This window comes from Muscardinus avellanarius (assembly GCF_963383645.1).
Source record: "Muscardinus avellanarius genome assembly, chromosome: 8".
Classification (NCBI taxonomy): domain Eukaryota; kingdom Metazoa; phylum Chordata; class Mammalia; order Rodentia; family Gliridae; genus Muscardinus; species Muscardinus avellanarius.
The window spans coordinates 6,712,218-6,736,344 of record NC_137794.1 but is presented as its reverse complement, the minus strand read 5'-3'; the positions used below and the strand labels follow the sequence as shown (position 1 = coordinate 6,736,344).

At 44.5% G+C, this 24,127-nt stretch overlaps 1 protein-coding gene across 1 annotated transcript; it reads right to left on the bottom strand.

The window, feature by feature from the left end:
* On the bottom strand, positions 1-21,861 carry LOC308266519 (putative adhesion G protein-coupled receptor F2P; the record flags this gene model as incomplete). Its single annotated transcript, XM_080700768.1, has 8 exons — positions 21,787-21,861; positions 19,135-19,177; positions 18,281-18,432; positions 15,555-15,788; positions 12,927-14,288; positions 7,921-7,962; positions 4,539-4,598; positions 1-48 (listed from the first exon to the last, which is right to left on the bottom strand). The coding sequence occupies exons 1-8, from the start codon at positions 21,856-21,858 to the stop codon at positions 1-3; spliced, it is 2,013 nt and encodes a 670-aa protein (XP_080556894.1). The 5' UTR covers positions 21,859-21,861.
* Positions 21,862-24,127: the final 2,266 nt, after the last annotated feature.

The following is a 24,127-nucleotide window of genomic DNA, read 5'->3' as shown; positions in this document are numbered from 1 at the left end:
TTAGCTTGGCCCTTTGGTGGGATGAGAAGAGAATTCAGAAGAAAGGTTCTGTTGAAGACAAAGTACAATTGCGCTCGCCATTAGGAATCTGACGGCAATGATCGCGACAGCTCGCATGGGGAATTGTGACCCACCGCAATTTATTGTATCCTTCAACTTCCTCCCTCTCTTCTCTATCAGAACTGCTCACGATGCAGGTGCCGGCTGGGAGGAGAGGTCTCCCCCATACGTTGCAAACTGAATCCTGACTATATTGGCAGTGTCAGACAAGGGCTCAGAGAGTGGGCCTGGAGCCTTCTCCCACAAGAGACCCTGGGAAACACAGAAAGTAATGGGGCAGGAGAGACAGACCGACAGACAAAGATGGCTCCCAGACCCAAACAGCTCCTTCTCAACTGGTCAGCTAAAGTCCTCAACATTAAAGCCATCCCCTTCTGAGTCACGAGTACCCAAAAGGTACCTTTGGGGCATATTTGAGGTGTGCGTTGCCTAAGAGGTAATATATTAATGCACCGGTACATTTATTAGCACCTTAAAACAGAGTGTTCACACAGAGGAGCACGTGTGTTGTTCTGGACCTGGGGAGCCAGGACTGACTATCCAGGGAAGCACAGTGAAGAGTGGGTTAAATCTGGACCACAGACGATCACTGCCTAAGGATTCTACAGAGCGGGAGAGAGGACAGATGATGCCAACTTCCATCCCCAGAGCAGAGGAGCTAAAGCCAAAGGAGAGAGGGTTTTGAGAGTTAAGGATGAACGCACCCAGTACTGAAGCCCGGCTGTACATTACAATCACTGTGAAGCTGAAAAGAAATGCCTAGGCCTATCCCCAAGAGGGTCTGAGTGAACGTCTCTTGAATGCGACCTGGACCATGGTTTGTTTTGTTTTGTTTTGTTTTGTTTTGTTTTGTGGTGCTGAGGATTGAACCCAGGGGCATTCTACCTCTGAGCTCTACCCTCTCACCCAAATTTTTTGTTGTTTTTTGTTTTGAAGTAAGGGCTCTTTAGGTTGCTGGGAGTTTCGCTACCTTTGACAAGAGTCCTTGAACCTGCAATGCTCCCGTTTCCGCCTCCCAAGTGCTGGGATTGCAGGCGTGCTCCACATCCCCCAGCTGACCATGGTATTTTTTAAAAAGTGCTCCCCAAGTGTTTCTCATGTGTAGCCAGCACTGAAAACCACAAACACAATGGACAACTGATAATAAATACTGAGCATCATTCTGACTTATTCAACTAGAAACAAAGATAAGTGGGCAAAATGACGTAGCGTCTGTAGCACTGAAGGGCAGAATTTGCCTATGGTGGCCTGAATGGGTCAATCCTGAAAAGATACCCGAAAAGGAAACGTGGCCAGGTGCGGTGGCACATGCCTGGAATCCCAGTCCTGGGGAGGCTGAGACAAGAGGATTGCGCATTCAAGGCTAATGTAACTGAGCAAGATCCTGTTTCAAAATAAAATATTAAAAATAGAGTTGGAGATAGAGGTTCAAGGTAGAATGCCCCTACATTCATCCCCATTGCCTCAAAAAATATATATGAACAGTGATACACCAGAAGGGATGGTGACACTGTTCTAAGAGCATCATGGCCAAGAACACCAGCAGCAGGAGAGTGTTTAAATCAGGTGCAGTGTTTGGAAGCAGTATTTTCAATGCGAGGAATCTTCCACACGGCTCTAGTGAAGGCATCTTATTGTGACTGGACATTAGATTCACTTAGGGAGTTTGCCAAGCTCCCCAAACCCACGCCAGTGCAGACCCATCAATTTAGGGGTGGGACTCAAGAGACACCACTGTTGGATGCTTCTCGGGTGAATCTCGTGTATATCTGAGGATGAGAACTACTGCTTCAGGTCACCTCTAAGGTCTGGTCTTAGTAAATCTGCTAAGGTCTGGTCTTAGTAATTCTAGCGTTTTTTTTTAAGCTGGATAAAACATAACTAGGGGAGTCAGAAATCTCTCAGATAAGGAGACCAAGGATTAACAACAGGATCAACACTTAGGTAAGAGGTTATTTAAGTCAAGTATGCTGGTAGGAGGCCATATTTATAATGCTGGGATTCTCGCAGGTGGCTTTAGATGAAGGTATTTCATCTGTTCATGTACAGCCACATCACCTGGGGAAATACCAAACTCCAAACCCAAGGCACAGTGCAGACCCATTGAAATAGGATCCCCAGAGGTGCGAGCCAGGTGACACCAATCATTGCTAGAGTCTAGTCTCAGTAAATCTGGCCGCTATTGTTGTTCAAGATAGAAGAGAAGCTGGGTGTGGTGGGCACGCTTGTAATCCCTGCATTCAGGAGGCTGAGACAGGAGGATCGCGGTTTACGGACAGCCTCAGCTACTTAGTGAGGCCCTCTGCAACTCAGTGAGACCCTGTTTGAAAATAAAGGATAAAAATAGGGCTGGGAGTGTAGCTCAGAGGTAGAATCCCCCTGGGTTCCATCCCCAGTATTGCAAAAAAAAAAAAAAAAATAGAAGGGATATAGAGAAGTGGGAAATCTCCCAGGTATGAAGACCAAAGATTAATAACAGGATCAACAGTTAGGTAGGGGTAAGGGAATAGAAAAGAAAAAAAGAAAGAAAAGAAGAGAGGGAATAGCAAAGTCAAAAGAATGGAAAGACAAGAAGAGGGAGGGGCGATCCTGCTCCCCAGGGTCTCAGGTGTCCAGTCCTGGAGGGATCCACACACACACAGGCAGACCCGCAGCACCAGCCACAAGTGACAGGCAGAGTGTATGCTCTCAAATACTAGCCTGGAAAACTCTTCTATCTATCTATCTATCTATCTATCTATCTATCTATCTATCTATATCTATCATCTATCTATCATCTATCTATCTATCTATCTATCTATCTATCTATCTATCTATCTATCTATCTATCTATCTATATTTTGGTACTGGGCCAAAACTCAGGCAAATTCTACCTCCAGTCTATACACCTAGCCCTATACACCTCAATTCCCTACTGGGAATTGAACCCAAGGGCATTCTACTTCCAAGATACAACCCCCCCCCCGCCCTACTTTTTTATTCTTTATTTTAAAACAGGGTCTCACTAAATTGTGAGGGCCTTGCTAGGTTGCTGAGGCTGGCCGTGAACCTGCGATCCTCCTGCCTCAGCCTCCCTAGTACTGGGATGATAGGTGGGCGGCACCACCGCGCCTGGCTTCGCCTCTTCTCTGGATGCCAGGTATGTTTCTTAAATTAACCCTGAGTCCCGTTTGCTGCCATTTAAAAATTGCCAGTTTTAGCCGGGCGTGGTAGCGCACGCTTGTAATCCCCGCGCTTGGGAGGCGGAGAAAGGAGGATCGCACTGGTTCCGAGCCAGCCTCGCTGGCTTAAGAGACCCTGTTTCAAAAAAAAAAAAAAAATAGGTCTGAGTGTAGCCCGGAGGTAGAAGGGCTTCCAGGAACCCCAGTACCACCAAAAAAAAAAAAAAAAAAAAGTATCTTTCCAAAGGGGTTGAATTCAGAGAAATACAGCAACATATGCATACCTATGTTCATAGCAGCACAATTTGTAATAGCCAAAATATGGAACCAACCCAGATCACCATCAACAGATGAATGGATAGCAAAACTGTGGGAAATACACACAATGGAATTCTATTCAGCCATAAAGAAGAACAAAATTATATCATTTGCAAGAAGATGGAAAGCCCTGGAGAGCATCATGTTAAGTGAGATCAGCCAAGCACAGAAGGAGAAGATACACATGTTTCCTCTAATATGCCCAAACTAGAAAACACAAAGGATACCAGTAGGACCCCAGATAGTAGAGGGGAAATACTAGCTAAGTTTTAATGGAAAGATAGGAGAGGAGAAAGGCCGATCTGGATTAATGAGGGTCTACACCTGAACATGTGTAAAATTATGAATAAGACATGGTTAACCTGGACAACCATTGGTGGGGGGGGGGGAAGGGGGCGGGGGAAAGAGGGCACCAAATATAGTATAAATGTATACTACTTATGTTCAATAAAAAATTGTTTAAAAAATTGCCAGTTTTTCCCTCATTCCGAACAACCTGGCATGACAATAAATGATTTCTAAGCTCTAAAAGGTATGTTAATGGGCACGTCACTGTTCAGCCCGCTACGTAATAATGAAACTTCTCTTCCACGGCCCTGAACTGGCCCCAGCCTTCTGAACCCCAGTGACCACGGCAACAGGTCCTTCTTGATCAGGGAGTTCTCTGTCCGGTCGGAATGGTCTCCCTGCAGTGTTCTTACTTTGGCTCTGTCGCCGCTGTCTGGGGTGGTAGAGAACGAGAGGGCTTGGGGACCTCAGGCCTCTCAGCGGTCATTTTTGCTTATCACCTGCTCCCCTAAACCTCCAGTATTTGCCCTCTGGTCACCGGCCTCCACCTGCATTTAAGCTACTTTTATTTCTTTGTATGTGGTCCTCAGGCTCCCGGAAGAAAGAGCTCAAATGGGCACTCGCTTGAGAAAAAATGCACCCCGAGGATTAACATGCTCGCGATCACTGCCGCTAAATCGTGTGACATGAAGGGGCCTGCGAGCGCTTTACCTCTGATATTCTGGAGATCCACTTCACAGAGTTCACGCGATCCTTTAAGGCTTCTCTTATCTGGATATTGAACAAAAAAAAGGGGGGTTAAGAACTCCAGGGTTATAAGACGCTCACACGTCTATGAGTACCGTGTGAACATCTGGGGACACGTGCTCACTGTTTTTCACTGGTCCTAAAAGTGTAGACTACGACTAGATACCACATTTTGTCAATTAGCCCTCTAGGGTCCTGTGACACTCTTGAGTACTTGCCCTTTACCTTTACACACATCTCTCTCTCTCTCTCTCTCTCTCCCTCCCTCTCTCTCTCTCTCTCTCTCTCTCTCTCTCTCTCTCTCTCTCTCTCCCTCTCTCTCTCTCTGTCTCTCTTGTGATACTGGGGATGAAACCCAGGGGCCTTCTGCCTCTGAGCTCCACCTCCAGACAGACTTCATATTTTGTTTGGGAACAGGGTCTAAGATGCTGAGAGCCTCACTAAGCCGCTGAGACTAGCTTTTAACTTGTGATCCTCCTGTCTCAGCCTCCCAAGTACTGGGATTACAAGTACGTGCCACCACACTGACTACCCTTCACATTTCAGTTTTAAATGGAAGAGGTTTTGACCTCCATGGCAGGTTCCATCTGGTTCTTCCCACATCTTGAGACACCTAACTAGCACTGCTACTCTAAGTAGTCCTGCCCCTGCTGCTTTGGCTACAAATGCTAATCATGGCATTAAGATGACCAAAACAACCCAGATGGTGGCGCACCCTTGTCATCCCAGCATCCATTCGAAAGACTGAGACCGGAGGGTCACAGTTCACAGACAGCCTCAGCTACTTAGCGAGGCCATTCACAACTCAGTGAGAGCCTGTTTCAAAACATAAAAAGACTAGCCGGGCGTGGTGGCGCACGCTTGTAATCCCCGCGCTTGGGAGGCGGAGACAGGAGGATCGCGCAGGTTCGAAGCCAGCCGCGCTGGCTTAAGAGACCCTGTTTCCAAATAAAAATCTAAAATAGGTCTGCGAGTGTAGCCCGGAGGTAGAAGGGCTTCCAGAAACCCCAGTACCACCAATAAATAAATAAATAAATAAATAAATAAATAAATAAATAAACAAACAAACAAACTAAAAATTAGGGCTGGGGGTGTGTAGTTCAGAGGTACAGTGCCCTTGGGTTCTATCCCCAGTACTGCAAAAAAAAAAAAAAAAAGATGACCAAAACACAGCCCTGGGGTATGAACTTTGATGTCTGATGCCTCGCAAGTTTTCCATGTGTTTTCACCTGTAAAATTAATTTTTTTTTCTTTACCATAAGCTAGTGAAGAAGGTAGGGAAGGCATCGTTGTCTCTGCACTCTGTGTGAGGAATCTGGGACTCATGAGTGTTAAGGAACTCACAACAGCACACAGCCAACACAGATGGTCCTGAATTGGTGATGGGTTGCACCCCAATAAGACTGTTATAAGTTGGTACCATCACAAGTCGAAGTTGCATTTAATTCACCCAGCCTACTGAACATCGTCACCTAGCAACACGGTGAAGCATGGGTTGTTCGCCATGGTGATCGCATGGCCAAATGGGATGGCCAACCATGGCTCACTGCCACTGCCCAGCCTGGTGAGAGAGCATCCTCCTGCATGGCGCTAGCCCAAGAAAAGAGCAAAATACAAAACAAAGTTTCTGTTGAATGCATATCACTTTTCATCACCATAAAGTGGAAAGTCGGTAAGTCAGAACTTTGTCATGATGGGGACCATCAATGCATAGGAATATTAACACTAATACTCTCCACCTCTGAGCAGTTTTTACTAGGTTGATGTGGAGTTTCTTTTTCACAAACCTTTGATATCAACTCAACAGTGGAATAGCCTCCATAGTTTAAGAAAACACACAACTCTTCAATGAAGATTTGTTCCATATCTGTTTTTGTTGCTTTATCTAAACTGCTATTGTCCTATTTTTTTTAATGGCTTCATTGAGCTGGGCAGGGTAGTGCACAATTGTAATCCCAGTACTTGGGAGGCTAAGACAGGAGGATCACAGGTTCCTGGCCAAACTCTGAAATTTAGTGAGATCCTGTTTCAAAATAAAGAATTTTGAAAGATAGGGCTGGGAGCTATAGCTCAGAGGTAGAATGCCCGAGGTTCAATCCCTGGGACCACACACACACACACACACACACACACACACACACACATACACACACACTCATACACACACATAATTTAATTGACAGAGGGTGTTTGCATCTATATCTAAAAAGGTTATTTGCTAGCCGGGCATGGTGGCACATGCTTGTAATCCCAGCATTTGGGAGGCTGAGACTGGAGGATCGCAGTTCACAGACAGCCTCAGCTACTTAGTGAGACCTTCTGCAACTCAGTGAGACCTAGTTTCAAAATAAAGAATAAAAAATAGGGCAGGGGGTATAGCTTGGAGGTCGAATGCCCCTGGGTTCCATCCCCAGACCCGCAAAAAAAAAAAAGGTTTATTTGCTTTGCTTTGTTTACTCTAAGAGATAGTGTAGCACAAATAATTGAGCTGACTCTTAATAAATGGTCTTTACAAGTAAACATTTCAGGGTTGAGGAGAAAAACAAGAAGAACAAGGGCAATCTCAGAAGCCTGAGGAAACACTTGATGTTTTGTTCATTTGTTTAATTTTCACCATTTACAACCTATCAATATCTGTCAGTACTTGAAGAATTCCCTTCCTTAAGCTCACTGCTGTTCAAGGTAGAAGTCAGAAACTGACTCCTTCAACCAATCTCACAGCTAAGATGCACCTCAAGATCTGGGCTCAGCCAATCAGGACCAAGGATGCGGAACAGCAGGGGCCAGTGGGCCCAGCAGGCAAGCTTGGAGTTGATCCCCCATGTAGTGGTAGCAGGAATTCTAGCCTAAGCATCGCTGCCTACAGTTGGCCTGTTGAGCTGGGGCATCTGCACCCAGTCAGACTGCTCCACAGTTCCTCTGCTGTGTGTGGATTGAAAGCCATTACTGAAATACAGCCTCTAAGCCAAGGAGAGCTCCTTCCAAAGATGGTACTGTGAGAAGCAGCAAATCCCTTTTCTGCCTCAATGAAGCATAGTGGGTTTCTGTACAGATCTTGAGCAAGCTACTGAATTGCTCTGAGTCTGTTTCCTCATCTGTAAAATTGAAATGGTAACACCCAAGATGGCTTTAAGGATAAGAGTTCAGGAGCATAAAATTCTTAACCCCAAAAGAGCTTGAAAGGTGGGAGATATTCCTTTCATCAAAACAAATAATGATGTTCTGTTCAAGTGTCTGAATAAATAATTGAGGTGAAAGATTCTAGATAAGTGGTCTTTACAAGTGAGCGTATCAGGACCAAGTGCTGGTAACACAGAAAAACACAAGAAGAATTTATATATGGTACCTTAGGATCCAGGATTGTTCCAAACACCAGGATGAAAAAACCCTGTAAAGATGGAGAAGGGAAGAAGAGCCATTTATAAAATAATGGTGATGGTAACAACAACAAACATCAGTATTCATCTTGCAGTTGCTATTTTGATCAAAGAAAATATTTTTATTCAGTGTTTTCAATTCCTATTTTAAGATTACAACTCCTAGGTCCACTAATTTGACAAGTATGAACTGAATGTCTTCCATGGACCACCTACAGTTCCAGACACTTGGGATTCCTCAGTGACCCGAACAAGTTCCCTGCTTCATACAGGAATACTTTAGAGACTTCTTGTAAGGTGAGCAAAATAAAAGTGTTTTGCCTTTAACAGGAGCTGTTCCCCTCATCAGAATATAATGACTCAAGAAAGTGCCAGAGGATTTCTTTGCTGCACAGAAGCTTTTTGATCTAATTTCTAGGTCTTCTATCTTGAGCTGACTCTTGTGTAAAGTGAGAGGTTGGGTTTAATTCCATTCTTCTATGAATGGATAACCAAGAAGGAAGGAGACTTGATCATGAAAAGAGTTAAAATAGTGTTATATACATATATGAAATTATTAATACTAATATCAATAGCATGTACAGGGAAGAGGAAGAAGCGTGTGAGACCAGGAGAGAAATACTCCAAATGGTATGTGCATGTATGCTTCCATTACTCTAAACCTCATCATGATATACAACTATAATGCACCAATAAAAATATATTTTTAAAAAAGAGTCAGAGGAGAGGTTAGGTAAGAGACAGCCCGCTTGCATCCTGAACAAGAACTCATGAAAGAAAACTTTGACAACAAAGAACAAAAGTAGTTACGCTCAGCTTCCCGTGACATCCTCAAACTCCTGCTCCCATCCACAGTGAAAAACATTATAAAACTTACAAAGAAAAAAATCAAGTATATGCACTCTCAGAAAAATGAATAGTCCATAAGATAGATTGAGTTTCGATAAGCTCTTCTGTCTTGTACCATCCATACAAAGCAAGAGCCCGTAGCCCCTCACTGAAGCAAGGTAGCAGTGTTGGGAGCCTGGAGTGAGGCCTTGGAGATTACATATGGCTCTCTCCTCCCTTTGCTCGCTCTCTCTGCTCCTGGCCTCTACAGCGTGAGCAGAGCCTAGCACTCCCCCTCCCTTTGCTTCCACTGTCATGCCTGAGCTCTGCAGACCTGGCCTGATATGAGCTGAACCTCTAAGTCTCCAAAAACTGTGAGCAAACAAATTTCCTTTCCTCTAAGTTGTGTGGTCAGTCATTTTGTGTTATGCCAGTGAGGATGTCGACTGAGAAAGACCCCATAAAACCAAAAGTAGACCTTTTTTTTTGCAGCTATAGTCCATTTGAGTTTCTTACTTCTTTTTCCACATACATTGGCATAAGGCCACCCTGCAGGAAGGAAGGACAGGGAGTAGTCCCATTTGACAAATAAGGAAAAAGAAACTCAGAGTTTCAACCTTCTAAATGTGATAGTGACATTCATTAGACAAAATTTTTCTTGAAAAGTTCAATTATTATGGTCACGGATTAAAAGTGGAAGTAAGATATTGACTTACTTAGACATCCTTGTTAAGTTACTCCAGTTTTGTCAGTGAATATGATCACACCCATACCTGTTAAGGCTCATGGGTTTAACACAGCTGGCACCAAAAGTATGCTGCAGCCAGTTGTTCATCAGTGAGAACACCCACCCTACAGTTACCACATCTGGTTAAAGTTCATCTGCTCTTTAGAGGAATATTTCTCTATTGAATATTTATAGCTCTATAGATGCAGGGTGAATAATAAAGTTAAATAAAGAGAAAACCTTCTCTCCTATGATTTTAAATTCCTTTGGGTTGGCCTATTTATACTGGCGTTCATAACATTTAGCATAATGATTTGCACAAATTAAATACTCAATAAATGTGGCATATCTGAATTTGAGTGTGTGTTTGATAACTTTATTATCCACCCTGCATCTGTACAGCCATAAATATTCAATAGAGAAATATTCCATTAACATGGCTTTTCATTTGTTTATGCCACTTTCAGGAAAATAACGTAAAATATCATTCATAAGATTTGGATAGAAAATTAGTCATAAGGATTACGATCTGATGGAGAAGAGATGAGAGCATATACATACAAAGAATTCATTAGTAACATCTTCTTTGCATTTCTTTTAATAGAACACATTGGGTTCTCCCAGGTTTTGGTATATGTGCTTTTCTTTCTCTCCTACCAAAACAGGTATAAGTGGTCCCCAAACCTCACCCAGACCAGAATTGCCCTCAGTAACTAAATACAGGAGAGGATGCCAACCAGATGTTACAGTAGACAGCCAGGACAGCTGCTGACTGCATCATAGTAACTTCATAGAGAAAGGATGGTTGAGCATTGAACAGTAGAGATAGTGCCATGGGGCTAGGACCAGGCAATCTTTAGAAGGGCCTTTGTACATCTTTTGGGCCTCCCGGACATTTCAGAACCTCTCTTTCCCTGCCCCATCAACCTTGGCTAACCCTCCTCTCTTCTCACCCTGCTGCTCTGCTTCTCTGGCTGCTTCCTGTCCAGGTGACCGCCTCCACCGCCGTGCAGCCGAGACTGTCCATCCTCTGCTCCCTTGCTGGGTAGCCACGGGACTCCCTGACCCACTGATACATTGCTAAGTAGCAACACCCGACTCCTGGTCTGTAGCATCGGCCCACCTCTACCTGCAATGATCAAAGCCAGCAATGCTGGATTTCATTCTTCTAACGTGGAGTTAGAAGACATGGACAGCAGCGCACCGCTATTCAGTGTTCCCACCATACAAGTGCAGTAGACCTCAGAGCAGAGTAAAGGTAGACAGGCAATTAGGAAGTGATTTGTTTTGAAGATGTACAATCTTTGTTCTTAGTTTATTTCACTGTGACTATAGCATTTAATTTTTACTGATGACTGTGTTTACGAGGAGCTCACAAACTTCCGGAAAATATAGCAGTCATCTCCCATGAACCAGTACAAGCCAGCTCCGGCCCAGCACTGCCCTCTGCCTGCCAGAGGGCCTGCCCCTCACCCACACCCACTCATAGCTCCCCAGTGCCTCTGCAGCACGGGCTTCTCAGTGAGCCCAACCTGCTCCTTCCCAGGAGGCCGGGCACTGACTGAACGGCTCACACAGGGCTGGGTGCATGTGTGCCCCTTGGATAGAATGGCCCTGGGTTCAATCCCCAGTAACACACACACACACACACACACACCCTGGGTAGAATAATATCCCTGGGTTCAATCCCCAGTAACACACACACACACACACACACACACACACACACACACACACACACACGTGTATATATAGCCCCTGGATAGCATGCCCCTGGGTTCAATCCCCAGTACCACACAAAAAAAAATTAGTTTCCAGCAGAGATGCAGAAAGCAAGGCACCCATTTTCTCCCCAAGGCATCAAAGTCTTTATTGTAAAATGAAAAAAAAATTTATTTAATGTTTGAGAGGGAAAAATGGGTAGATATGTGGCTTAAAATCTCTTGTTAATTAGGTAAAAGTTGTTTGAGAAAGTCCTATGGGCTACTGTACACATTCAGAAAGGAAGAAATATTTTAGAAGTGTTTAGAAAAAATAAAAGCTTTCTTTTCAATTAGTTGCTCTGACATACTTAATATTCAGTATAAAAACTTTGGCTCTTTGATACACCATAACAGAAGAAAATATAGGAAAACAGAATTTTAATAAAGAAAAAATATTAAATATGAAATAATATGAAGGTAATAAAGAAACATACTTATATTTAGTAATCTGGTAAAATTGTGCATTTTTAAATGAGAAAGCTGAATAATAATTTACTATGCTATGTAAAATATATATGTAAAAATATATTTGTAGAAATTTGGAAAGGATACACATGAAATTGTAAACATTGTTGAATTTATGTGAGAGAAGGGAGAAGGGGATCTATATTTAATTCCACTTTGTGCCATGTGCTTTATTAGAATAAGGTGGTTTCCAATGGCAACTAAAAATTCTAAGTGGCAGAAAATATAGCAAATGTGAATATTTAATTACTCCAGTCATAAACCTAAGTTTTGGGGGAGCTGCAACTTGGCTTATTAGGGAGATGTCTATGTTTGATCATTTTAGTACCTGAAGCTTCTATTCAGCATTCTATTTCATTTTCCAAACACCTCTGTAAAGTAGAAATTATAACCATTTTTGGTATGAAGAAAATATGGTTAAAAACCTAAGAAAAGAGCCGGGCGTGGTGGCGCACGCTTGTAATCCCTGTGCTTGGGAGGCAGAGACAGGAGGATCGTGCAGGTTCGAAGCCAGCCGTGCTGGCTTGAGACCCTGTTTCCAAATAAAAAATATAAAATAGGTCTGGGAGTGTAGCCTGGAGGTAGAAGGGCTTCCAGGAACCCCAGTACCACACAAAAAAAAAAAAAGTTAAGAAAATATTCCAAGATCATGTTACCCATTATTAGTTAATGAGAAATTCTGAGTTCAAACCTAGGCCTCTCTGGAGCCAGAGGTTTATTTGTTTATTCAATATGCTATTCCATTATCTTTTTTTATGTGGGGAGAAATATTGAGGAATTGAACCTAGAGGCATTCTACCTCTGAGCTACACTTCCAGCCTTTTTTTTTTTTTTTTTTTTTTTTAGGTACTGGGGATGGAATTCCGGGGCATTCTACCTCAGAGCTATACCCACAGCCCTATTTTTTTTTAATTCTTTATTTTTTTAAAACAGGATCTCACTGAATTGCAAAGGGCCTCACTATGAAGCTGAGGCTGCCCGCGAACTGTGATCCTCCTGCCTCAGTCTCCCCAAATGCTGGGATTAAAAGCACGTGCCGCCATGCCCTGCTTTTATTTTTTATTCTGAAACAGAATCTCACTGAGTTGCAGAGGGGCTGGCTAAATGGCTGAGGCTGGTCATTGTCTTTTACATGATCTGATACCACAAACTCCTGATCGCCCTGGGCTGTCTGTGGACCATCTGGGCTTACCTGGAATGCGTTTAGCAGGGAGAAGATAATGTGGATGACCAGGGAGCCGCCACTGACGACCGTGGCTATTCCAAACCCCCAGGTCAGTCCCAGCAGTGGAGTGAGGATGGCGACATTCTTGCTGATTCTCACAATGGCTCTCACCTCGTGGAACATGGAACTGCTGATGGCGGCTCTCTGGGTCTTAATAATCACCAGCATCACTGTGATCAGATTTATTACCACGATGGCCAGAGCCGGGACCACAAAGGCCAGGAGGGCCTTGGTCATGTTCCAGTTGAGCCAGCAGGCACCCGGCCGCAGGTAACCTCTGTCGGGCTCAGTGGCCGCAACTGTAATAACAGCAATGACCAAAGGGCACCCATAGCCCACTGAGAAGAGACAGGCCACCAGGACTGACTTGGCCAGGGTATGGAAGACAATCAGGATCCCATAGAGGATGAGGAGCGCCTTGGCGAGCATCCAGAAAAACACAGAGAGGTAAAAGAAATGAACGAAAAAGGTTGCGGCCACACACCCACCGTGGCGTGTCGGCGGGCCGCTGAGGAAGGAAGCCACGATGAACCACACATCAGCCATCAGTAAGGTGGCCGCGATGTTCGCAATGCACAGGTGCCGTAAGTAGGAGATCTCTGTCTTCGTCACTTGACTCCAGACCAGGGCCTCAATGGACAAACAAAGGATCAGGCTGAAAATCGAAATGCCCAGGCCAATGTATGTGATGTAAACCAGAACCGGGCTCTTCAAGGTGTAGGGTGACATAAGAATTGAGAACGAGGTAAACAGCTTGCTTGGCCGACATTTGCAAACAGCTTGCTGGGTATTTTCTTGAATCTTTTCACAGGCCTGCTGGTCCCATCTGCTCTCCAGGGGATGCCAGCCAACACACTGGGTCTGCCTCTCCTCTGACTTACTGATCTTTTCGAAAATCAGTGAGATTCGTTCAAGTTCCTTGGGCAAGATGACGGACAGAACAAGCCCATTCACGGTGACATTCTCCAAAAGACTGGCTTCCAAGATGGCCCCAAGGGTTGGAAATGCAATGCTGATGAGCCGAGAAGGAGCTGACATCTTCTGAAGTTCATCTGGACTGATCAACACCCTCCCTGTGACTTCTTTGCTGGTGTCATTAACTCTCATTGAAAATGTGAAATTCTTCCCAGCGTTGTCTCCAGATAGGATGGTAGCCATGGTGTGAATAAAGGTGTCTGCTATGTCAATGGGATGTGTGTTTACAAAAAGCTTCCTCGCAAAGGAATTGACCGAGTGCAGCAGGACACAGCTGCTGTTTCTGTCGGGAATGAAGGTCCAGTTTGAAATGCTTTCGCTGTTAAGAATGTGGTTGGCCATGGTGCTGTAACTCTGCCAAGAAAGAGGTAGCATTAGTACTGAGCCACTCTCTGGAATGGCCAATACACTCCAGATTCACTTTTACAAAGTGTGGTTCTCCAGCCAGCAGCGTGGGGATCCCCTGACAACCTCTTAGAGATCTAGACTCTCGAGACTCACCCCAGACTTAATAAGTCAGAATTGACACCTTAGTGAGCTCCCCAGGAGTGCTGCACGCACAGTGACGTGTGAGATAGAGGATGAGGAGATGGGAGGAGAGTCTCCCCCCGTGCCCTCCCTGCATTCTTGCAGTGCCTTTGCCTTTTTGTGAGACAGGCAGCTGGGCAGCTTTTGGATGCTCATTTCCTTCTTCGGTTCCACTTCACACCTGACCCAAACCATCCTTGTTTACCCCTCCAGCATACCTACCCATCACATACAGAACCTTCTAAAATCCCAGCCGGATTGCAGGAAGCTCTACAGGAGGATGCTAAGTGGAAAACTGACCCTAGAGGCTGAATCTACTGTTTACCATCCTCTGCTTCAAACATCAAAAACAAAAGAAATGGACCTAGTTCCATTTCTACAAAGGGTAGGTATGGCCTGCTTTGATTTGTTTTGTTTGGAGGGGAAAGGTTGGCATTTAATTCTTCTCCATCTTAACCAACTTGCTCTAAGTCATAAAGAAAAGTAAGAGAAAGCGCTGTATCTCTCTCTCTATCTCTATCTCTATCTCTATCTCTATCTCTATCTCTATCTCTCTCCAGGACCTAGAACAATTCTTAGAGGTTTTCAGTAGCCACAATACATGCTGGGAAAACACACTCCAGTTTCTACTTCAGTACCAAGTTGGTAGTCTCTACAATATTTGTTTTATTTGTAGCATTCTCTACAATATTTGATTTAATGTGTCTGGATTTTTTCCTTTCATTTATTTTTTTCTTCATTAAAGATTGAATACTAGCGCCGGGCGTGGTGGTTCACGCTTGTAATCCCCGCACTTGAGAGGCGGAGACAGGAGGATCGCACAGGTTCGAAGACAGACTTGCTGGCTTAAGAAACCCTGTTTCCAAATAAAAATATGAAAAATAGGTGTCTAGGAGCATAGCCCAGAGATAGAAGGGTTTCCAGAAACCCCAGTACCACCAAAAAAAAAAAATTGAATACTGCTATAGACATTGAAAATATTGAGGAAAAAGACAAAGTTCCCATTCCCCAAGAAGCCCACAGAATTCTCCAACTCATCTGAACTCCTTTCCCATGGAGACAATGCCCTCCCAAATATTCAAGGCCACTCACCTGCATCTTTGCCTCATCAACACCTGTCAACAGAGCTGTTGATATGTTGTGTAAGAGCTGCACAATGACCGCGATGTTTCCTGGTATCCGGGGAGACTGCTGAATGTTTCTAATTACACAAGACAGATCTTTTGGACACTTTTGCATCAACATATCCGCTATGGTCTCAGACTTTCTATCAAATGCATGTATTTTTATATCTTCTCCAAATGTTTGAATAGTATACGGATTCTCCTAAGACATGGGCACAACAAAGGAATTTTTTATTATGTCATGTTTCTGTTAAATGTAAGAGCACTTTTACTAAAACTTAGGACGGCCTATGATATACAATTGCCTATTAGATAATAATTTTCCATTTCCAAACTCACATCTGCACTTGGAATAACTCGACTAACCCGAGTATACAAACCAAAAAATAAAAGTTTAACTGCCTATCTCTGAGCTGCTATCCCACCCCCAATGGCAAACCCTCTCCTTAACATTCCCCTTTAGACACCTTGTGTGTCTACAGAGAGAGCGAGAAAGAGAGAGAGAGAGAGAGGAGAGAGAAAGAGAAGAGAGAGAGAGAGAGACTGAATGTGTATCTTGTTTGTGGGTAAAGGGTTTGTAGGAATTTCTAGTGTAGTTTAAATTTATTTTTATTATTCTCAAGAGGCAAATCACGAGACACAGAAAACAGATATACTGAAAACAGAGATTCTGAAATAGACCTGGATGCAAGAACCAGGACACCAAGCTAGAAAAATGACTATAAACAGTGACAGATGATATCTCCCATAGACTCAGAGTATCAGCCCCACGTTTTAGAGTAGAAGTAGTAAATTATGAGCCCTGGGCGGCTGCCTGTTTTCTGTAAATAACATTTTACTGGATCTTCTTAGCTGGCTTATTTACTTCAATACTGTCTATAGCTGCTTTCGCCCTACATGAGAGAGTTGAGTAGTCGTAACAGAAACCATGGCCTGAAAGATTTACTGTGGAGCCCTTTTCAAAAAAAAGCTTGCTGATCCTTGTTTAAAAGGACCCCTTTCTGGTCTTCCTTCAAGTTGCCATTTCCATGAAAACTAGTCCATGAGCCTTGAAGAGATGTCTACACAGAGGCACCACTCGTGTTTCTAAACACAGGAGAAGCCCCATATTTAGGAATTGCATGGGCTGGGATGGATGATGCCGCTCGCCCCTGAGTCGGCCACCTGAGGAGGTGGCAGACGGACCCCTATTTTCAGAGTTATTGAGGCACAGCTCTAGCTAAGCACTGTCCTGGAGATATTGGCTGCAACCTGGGAAGGGAGGCAGGCAGAATGTATTTTATTTAGCAGTTTGTAAGCTTGAGTTAAAACACATAAATACTAAGGCGTAAAGTATGTGGGTCTCATGTCTATCTATCTTTGCTCAAGATCCTCAGATGTCAGAACTGGGCAGCTTCTTGGAGACTGTTCAGGGACTTCAGATATAATGCCCGCTCAATGCTCTCTAGAGACATGCACGAAGACAGAAGGTGGGGCTGTTCCTAAGACAAAAGAAATGCCGAAGAAAAGGGACCTTATGAAAAGTAGGATAGAAACCAGTACAGTAGTGAAAGGGACGGGGGGAGAGTGGAAATGAGAGGTAAGGAGAGGGAAAGAGGCTACGTAATGTTCTGTGTGTATGTGAATGTATCTCTGGGAATCTATCGTGTACAACTACAGTGCACCAATTTATAAAAGGACAAGGCTAAAACTAAGAAAGAAGGTGGAGCACAGCACACGCCTGTAATGTCAGTCCTTGGGAGGCTGAAACAAGAGGGTCGTAAGTTCAGAGTCAGCCCTCTCAGCCTACTGAGAACCCATTTCATAACAAAGAAGAAAAAGGACTGGGGGTGCTGCTCGCTGGCAGAATACTCCTTAGGTTCAATTTGCAGTATAATAAATAAATAGATATATAAAGATAAAAAAGAAATGCCAAAGCAGAGACTCTTGAAGGAATCAGGAGCTGAACTTCAGAAAAATAAAGTTCCTACCAAAAAGAAAGAGGAGAGAAGAAGAAGAAGAAGAAGAAGAAGAAGAAGAAGAAGAAGAAGAAGAAGAAGAAGAAGAAGAAGAGGAAGAGGAGGAGGAGGAGGAGAAAGAGGAGGAGGAGGAGGAAGAGGAGGAGGAGGAGGAGGAGGAGGAGGAGGAGGAGGAGGAGGAATAGCACTTGATCTCATTTTGTTTATTAGAATTTCATTAGTAAAAGAAGCCTGGCATCGTGGTACATTTCTGTAATTTCAGTATTTAGGAGACTGAGACAGGGTTGATGGTAGGTTCAAATCCAGCCTCAGCAACTTAGCAAGGCTCTCAGCAACCTAGTGAGATCCTGTTTCAAAACAAAACAAAATGAAAAAAAAAGACTAGAGTTGTAGCTCGAAGGTAAAATGCCCTGTGTACCACAAATCAATAATAATAATAATAATAATAATAATAATAATAATAATAATAAATTAGAAAACTATGTAATCTCTATCCTAAATGATCAAATTCCTTCATGTCATGTAAGGGTAGAAGAGACTAAAGTACAAACTTTCAGATGCTCAGAGTTAAGAGAGTAAGTAGAGAGGTGTTTATGTGGTCACAAAGGAGCAACCTGCTGCCGCCCTCCGTCTGCCCTCCCTCATATTTAAGGCAACCTGCATTGCTAATTTTAGGCTCCCCTTTTCCTCATAGAACCCACATGAGAGTCCACATTAGGAGAGACGAGGATGGTACCTCAAAGATGTTGAAGGCATTAAGAGTCCGGCAGGTGTCGGTGACTTTGTGCCATTTCTGTTTCCTGCATGCAAACCCCATGCTTCCTTCTGTGCCAGGAGGGCACGGATGACTGCAGCGGGCATTTTCTACACAGACACCATTGCACACACCTGGCAAAACAGAAGGTGTCCAGATCGAATGGAAAGGTCTCAGCTCTGGGCTGCAAGGGGCCAGTGACCGAGGCACCCCTGCAGCAAAGGCAAAGAAATCCTGGCCTTTCCTTTGCAAAGTGGCAGGAGATGGAAATAGATCAGTGGTCATCATAAATTTCAGCAACAAAATCCTATTGCTCCTGAATCTTATCCTGAACTCCGATCTATAAAATAGATAAAAAATGGAACTGGCTCAAGTTAAAGTGAGAAGGGGAGCCTGTGGGTCTATGCAGTGGATCTCTTTGTATCCACAGCAAGCCCAAGCCCTGAGGACCCAGAGGACCCAGGCCTTAGGACCCAGGAGCTCTCAGATAAGCTTCTTTGGATTTTACCCCCCTCCCCCATGTTCCCAAAGAAGCCCTCCAGCTCTGGAACTTTACATGTGAGTTCTCACAGATCTCTCTAGCCACTGCCTTGGTTTGAGTTAGCTCCATGCAAAAGATCTAAGGTAAAAACGTGTCAGGCCAGGATAGAGCAGAGGATGCTGGAAAGAAAGAGAACAGAGCTAGGGCCAAAGGCACAATTTAATATAAAGGAAAAAACCAGAGTCCAGATGTGAGCTGTCAAGGCGTCCCAACTGCAAGCCACGAGACAGAGACAGAGATCGCTCCTGTTACAACATTGGAATCCAACCTTCGGTGGGCTTAGGAGCTGATGTACCATGTGGCCTGGCAGACACTTTCACCTTGTTCTTGCTGGCAGCCTGGAAAAAGAAACCCAAATTCCTGTCAAAATGAGTTGCTGATATGCCAACCCAGTGGTTCTCTTTAGTCACAGATGAACAACCACGCCTGGCCCAGCCGTCATGATGGCGCGGCCACAGACGCTGAGCCAGGAGGTATGGCTCAGGACCTTTTTCTCCCACGGCGACTAGCGGGAGCCCTCCTCTTTCTCCAGCAAGAACAGCCTGCATCTGTCAGGAAATGTTACAAGCAGAGGTGGCTTTGCTGGGAAGTTCATGGACGCTTCCTTTGCTCCTGTGGACCCCTTTGCATCCTGGGAACAGGCACACATACCACATCCTTGATAGCACCAAGGGGGATGGCGTTTTTATAGTCAAGAGAAGAAAACCTTATTCCAGAAGAAGAGTCACAGTTCTCCTGCTTCACCAGGATGCTAAAATAGTATTCCTTAGAGTTCTGGAAGACTTTATAGATCCCCCAGTCAAATCCCCTTATTTTACAGAGAAGAAAATTGGGGCTCTGGTAGAGGAGGTGACATGTAAAGAGTTCCTCTCACAGCTAGAGCAGAACTTGGATCTTCTAATTCCTACAATACTGCTCTTTCCAAAAACCCAACCCATATCCGTGTGCAGCAGGCAAGAGACACGTGGCCAGAAGCATAGGTTTCTCGAGATGCTCAAAGCCCATCAGGTGGTGGTGGTTGTTGTTGTTGTTGTTGTTGTTGTTGTTTGGTATTGGAGATAGAACCCAAGTATTCTATCTCTGAGCTATACCCCCAGCCCTTTTGATTTTAATTTTGAAATACAGTCTCACTAGTTTGCGAAGGGTCTCACTAAGTTGCTGAGGCTGGCCTTGAATCTGCGATCGTCCTCTCTCTCTCAGCCTCCCACGGACGAGGATGACCAACATGTACCACTGCACCTGGCTCCAAAACCCGCCTGTGATAGGGCACGGTCTTCAGCACACCGTGCTCAGTGCATTCGGAAGTCAACAGCTCTAGACAATACGTAGTCCATTAAACAAACCCCAGGGCGGTCACGTTACATTACTCAGGCACATGGGCAGAAGGTCGTGGCGCGCTGTTTACAAGTTCTGAAGAATCTCCCCTAAGTGAAGGACTGGAATCACTTGCCCCCGCTAATTTTCCAAAGCGGGTCCCATGTGACTCTTCTCTGATCACTCTGTGTCCTTGCAAACCCGCAACCTGTTCAACCTGCCGAGCTGCCCGGGTGTGTGGCGGGAGACGAGAGAGCGCAGCCGGCTGCATGATGAAAGGCCCTCGGGAAGGCGATTCCCCCAGATCAAGAAAGACAAAGCCGGCCTCCCCTGCTCCACATTCTGTCTCATAAAAAATCGTAAATTGAAAAATGGAATTAAGGGGGAAATAGTGCAGAGAGACGCGACGTTGGAATACCTCCAGCAAAAAGTCTTCCAAAAAGCTTCTGACTTCTCCCCAAACCAGGTACTAGTTCAGTGTTGGGGGAAGGGGAGTTGTGGAGAAGGTTCCCAATCAAAGGGAAACTAATCAGAAAGTACCACAAATATTACTTGGAAAGATCTTCCAAAATCTCCCCACGCCCCTAAGGAGGCCCTTGATGAAAAGAAACGCGTTGAAATGGAAACAGGGGAAGTTGAGAGTCTGGAGACAGGTGTTCTCGCCCTGGCCCTTCAGCTGGGCAGGTGCGTACCCCGGCTGAATCACATTCTGCAACACTGGCCTCGTTTCCATCCTTAAAACACAGGGGTGCAGCGTCCCCAGCCAGTCTCAGAGCTGCTCTCCAGATCTTGTGATCCAGTACTCTTCCCAAGATGCTCAAAATGCTACCCACCCCTCAGCTCTATTTTAGCTTTTATTTTAAAACAGGATCTCACTAAGTTACCGCAGAGTGACCTCAAACCTTCGATCCTCCTGCCTCAGCCTCCCAAGTATTGGGATTACCCACATTTTATTTTAATTTATTATTTTACTGGAACTTTAGACATGTACCACCAGGCTGGGCTCCCATACATTATTTTAAATAAATAACTAATAGGTAAGTTAAAAATAGTATGAGGGGAAAGTATTCCACAAAACCTAAAACGGTCCGTTCCTGCAAACTCTACACAATTAGACTTTGCTTAAGCCTTGACTGTCTGGGCAGCTCTTGGCTCCTTCTAACCGCTCCTCCTACTCTGTATTTCTCGAGGGAGAGACGCCATTGCCACTTTGACTGGGATGATGGGTTACTGTGCCAAAACTGTATGGGGGTCCTGCCCACTCAATGCCGTTCGTAACTCCCAGTCACCCGGCAACTCTCACCACCCCGACATCTACAAGTCTCCCTTCCCCAGGAACTAGCACCGCCCTGGTTATGAGCAACAGTGGGCTTCACTGAGGACCATCGTTTCAGCCTCAATGCTGAAACAAGGAAAAATTTTTAAGGTCAATTTAAGCCTCACTTTAGAGCAAATTTTGGTAGGAAAAGTATGTGTAGCTAGCGACTAAACTGGATATTTGTTAACTGGAGTTGCAACTTCCTCTGGCTGGACCTCCTCTTCACCACCACCTCCTTCCACTGGGGTAACTGGATTGTCTCATCCGCTCTCCCCACCGGATCCTCCCCTGCCCCTTCCCCTCCCCTCTCCTTACCTGGCAGAGTGTCCTGCAAGACTCTGTGGGCAAGAGCAGCAGCAGACAGCACAGGAGCAGCACGCGAGTCATCGTCTTCCACGCAGATGACTTTCTCGCTAACAAATAAACAAAAAGGCCAAACGTCCCCAGTCTGCAGTGCCCACAGGTCGTGCCTCTGCGGACCATCGGCGGCCTAGGACCCGGCTCTGCCTCCAGCGCTGTCTACACAGCACTCTCTGCTCCAGGGCTGGAGTCCCTGTGGTCTCCCATCCTCTCTGCCAGGAGCCCGCAGGTGTGCGCACCAGCCCACACTGGGAGGCACAGGCGATGGTGAGCCATCCCTCACCCTACCTCACCATCCCTCACCCTACGCTGCTGGTTTGCATATCGCACCTAACAAGGGAATCCCTCCAAACAAAGCTCCTGCTCCCAGGACTTCACCTCTCCTCCCAGGGTATCAGAAACACCGGTCTGTGTTCAGGCAGCAGGAATGGCGGGAATGCACTTCGCTCTCTGGGTGAGGCAGGGCTGAGAAATGTGTAGGTGGCTGCTGCCGGAGGTGAGCTGGGTTCCTGTGGGTCAGCTCAGAGATCTGTCTTTTGAAAGACTGGACACGCCAGGCTTGTCCTCTTATACCTCCCGCCCAACTCTGGAACTGTATTTTCATAAGTAGGTAGCGATTTCTTCAAAACCGGTCTGCTGTTGTTAAGCCTACTAGGAAGGATGTTAAAACTTCACTCAGTGAAGGAAAAGGAAAGAGAGAAGAGAGGGAGAAGGGAGAGAAGAGAGGGAGGAGGGAGAGAAAAGAGGGAGGAGGGAGAGAAGAGAGGGAGGAAGGAGGGAAGGTCGGGGGAAGACCTGACTATTGCTATCAGGGTTTGTGCTCTACGTATTCATTAAGTTAATAATGTCGATATAAAATTCTAAAACTTTTCATCCTGAGCAAGGTCATCTTGGAAAGATATTTGATATCTTCTCCTCTAGATGAAAGGATCAAGAAGACCTGGTTGTCATCACAAAGTCTACAAGCTGTCAAAATAGTTGATAAAGCCGGGCGTGGTGGCGCACGCTTGTAATCCCCGTGCTTGGGAGGCAGAGACAGGAGGATCGCGCAGGTTCAAAGCCAGCCTCTCTGGCTTAAGTGACCCTGTTTCCAAATAAAAACATAATAATAGGTCTGGGAGTGTAGCCTGGAGGTATAAGGGTTCCATCCCTGGTACCACCAAGAAAAAAAAAATAGTTGATATTTGTTACTTGACCATTTCTTAACCAAAAGGAAACCTTTAGCTCAATGATGCGTAATTCTATAGCAAACATTTTATTGTCGTTATTTTATTTAATTATTTATTTAATTTATTTGTGGTACTAGGGATGGAACCCAGGGGCATTGTACCTCCAAGCTACACCTCCAGCCCTATTTTTTATTCTTTATTTTGAAAGAGGGTCTCACTGAGTTGCAAAGGCCCTCACTAAGCAGGCAAGGCTGGCCAAGAACCACGATTCTCTGATGTCAGCCTCCCAAATGCTGGGGTTACAAGCATGCACCACCACGCCCGGCCTTTATGTCATTATTTTAAAGACTAGGCAGAACTGATTTTTTTCAGTCATGTTTCCAGCTCTGAAAAATTAGTCTTGTTGAAGTTCCACTGCAATCCAATGATTGTTTAAAACATTTCGTGTTGCTTGTTTCGGCCTGGTTAATATCGCTTCTGCAAATCTATGGTTCTTGATCAAAGTATTGTTTCTCACGTTTAAACATATTTAGTAGCAACACAGATGGACACACAATTTCAAGTAAAACAGCTGCCGTTTTTCCATTCTTTATTCCAACCTAAGTCCCCCAAAGAGTTGTAAATCTCAACCCAAAAACCATCAAAGCGACCTATCACAAGTGCAATTACCACTGAGGGTAAAATCATCGGCACTAAAAGAAATGAGAGCCATTGATGAATTTGTGGATATAATTCTCATAAAAGCTGAGAATAAGTCTGTGCTATTTCTAATTTACTTTTAATGTTTCTCATCAGAAAGAATGTTTTATTCTCTTTACTAAAATCCATTTTGCAAATATTTTTAAAAATTATATGAAACAGTGAACTTCATAGAGACACTACCACATGGTCCAGAAACTCAAGGAGATTGTTTTTTAAAAGAAGTCAAATGAGCTACTGAATTCTACAAATCAAGATGAAAATCATCTTGGTTGCTTAAAATTTAGTGTTGTCGTATTGAAAATTTTTCATTATACTATTGTTTTACTTTACATTTTAAATATAGTAAAGTTTAATTTTATCAAAATATCCTTTGATTATGATTAAAGTCACATTTATTGTGTGTGTGTGTGGGGGGGGGGGTTACT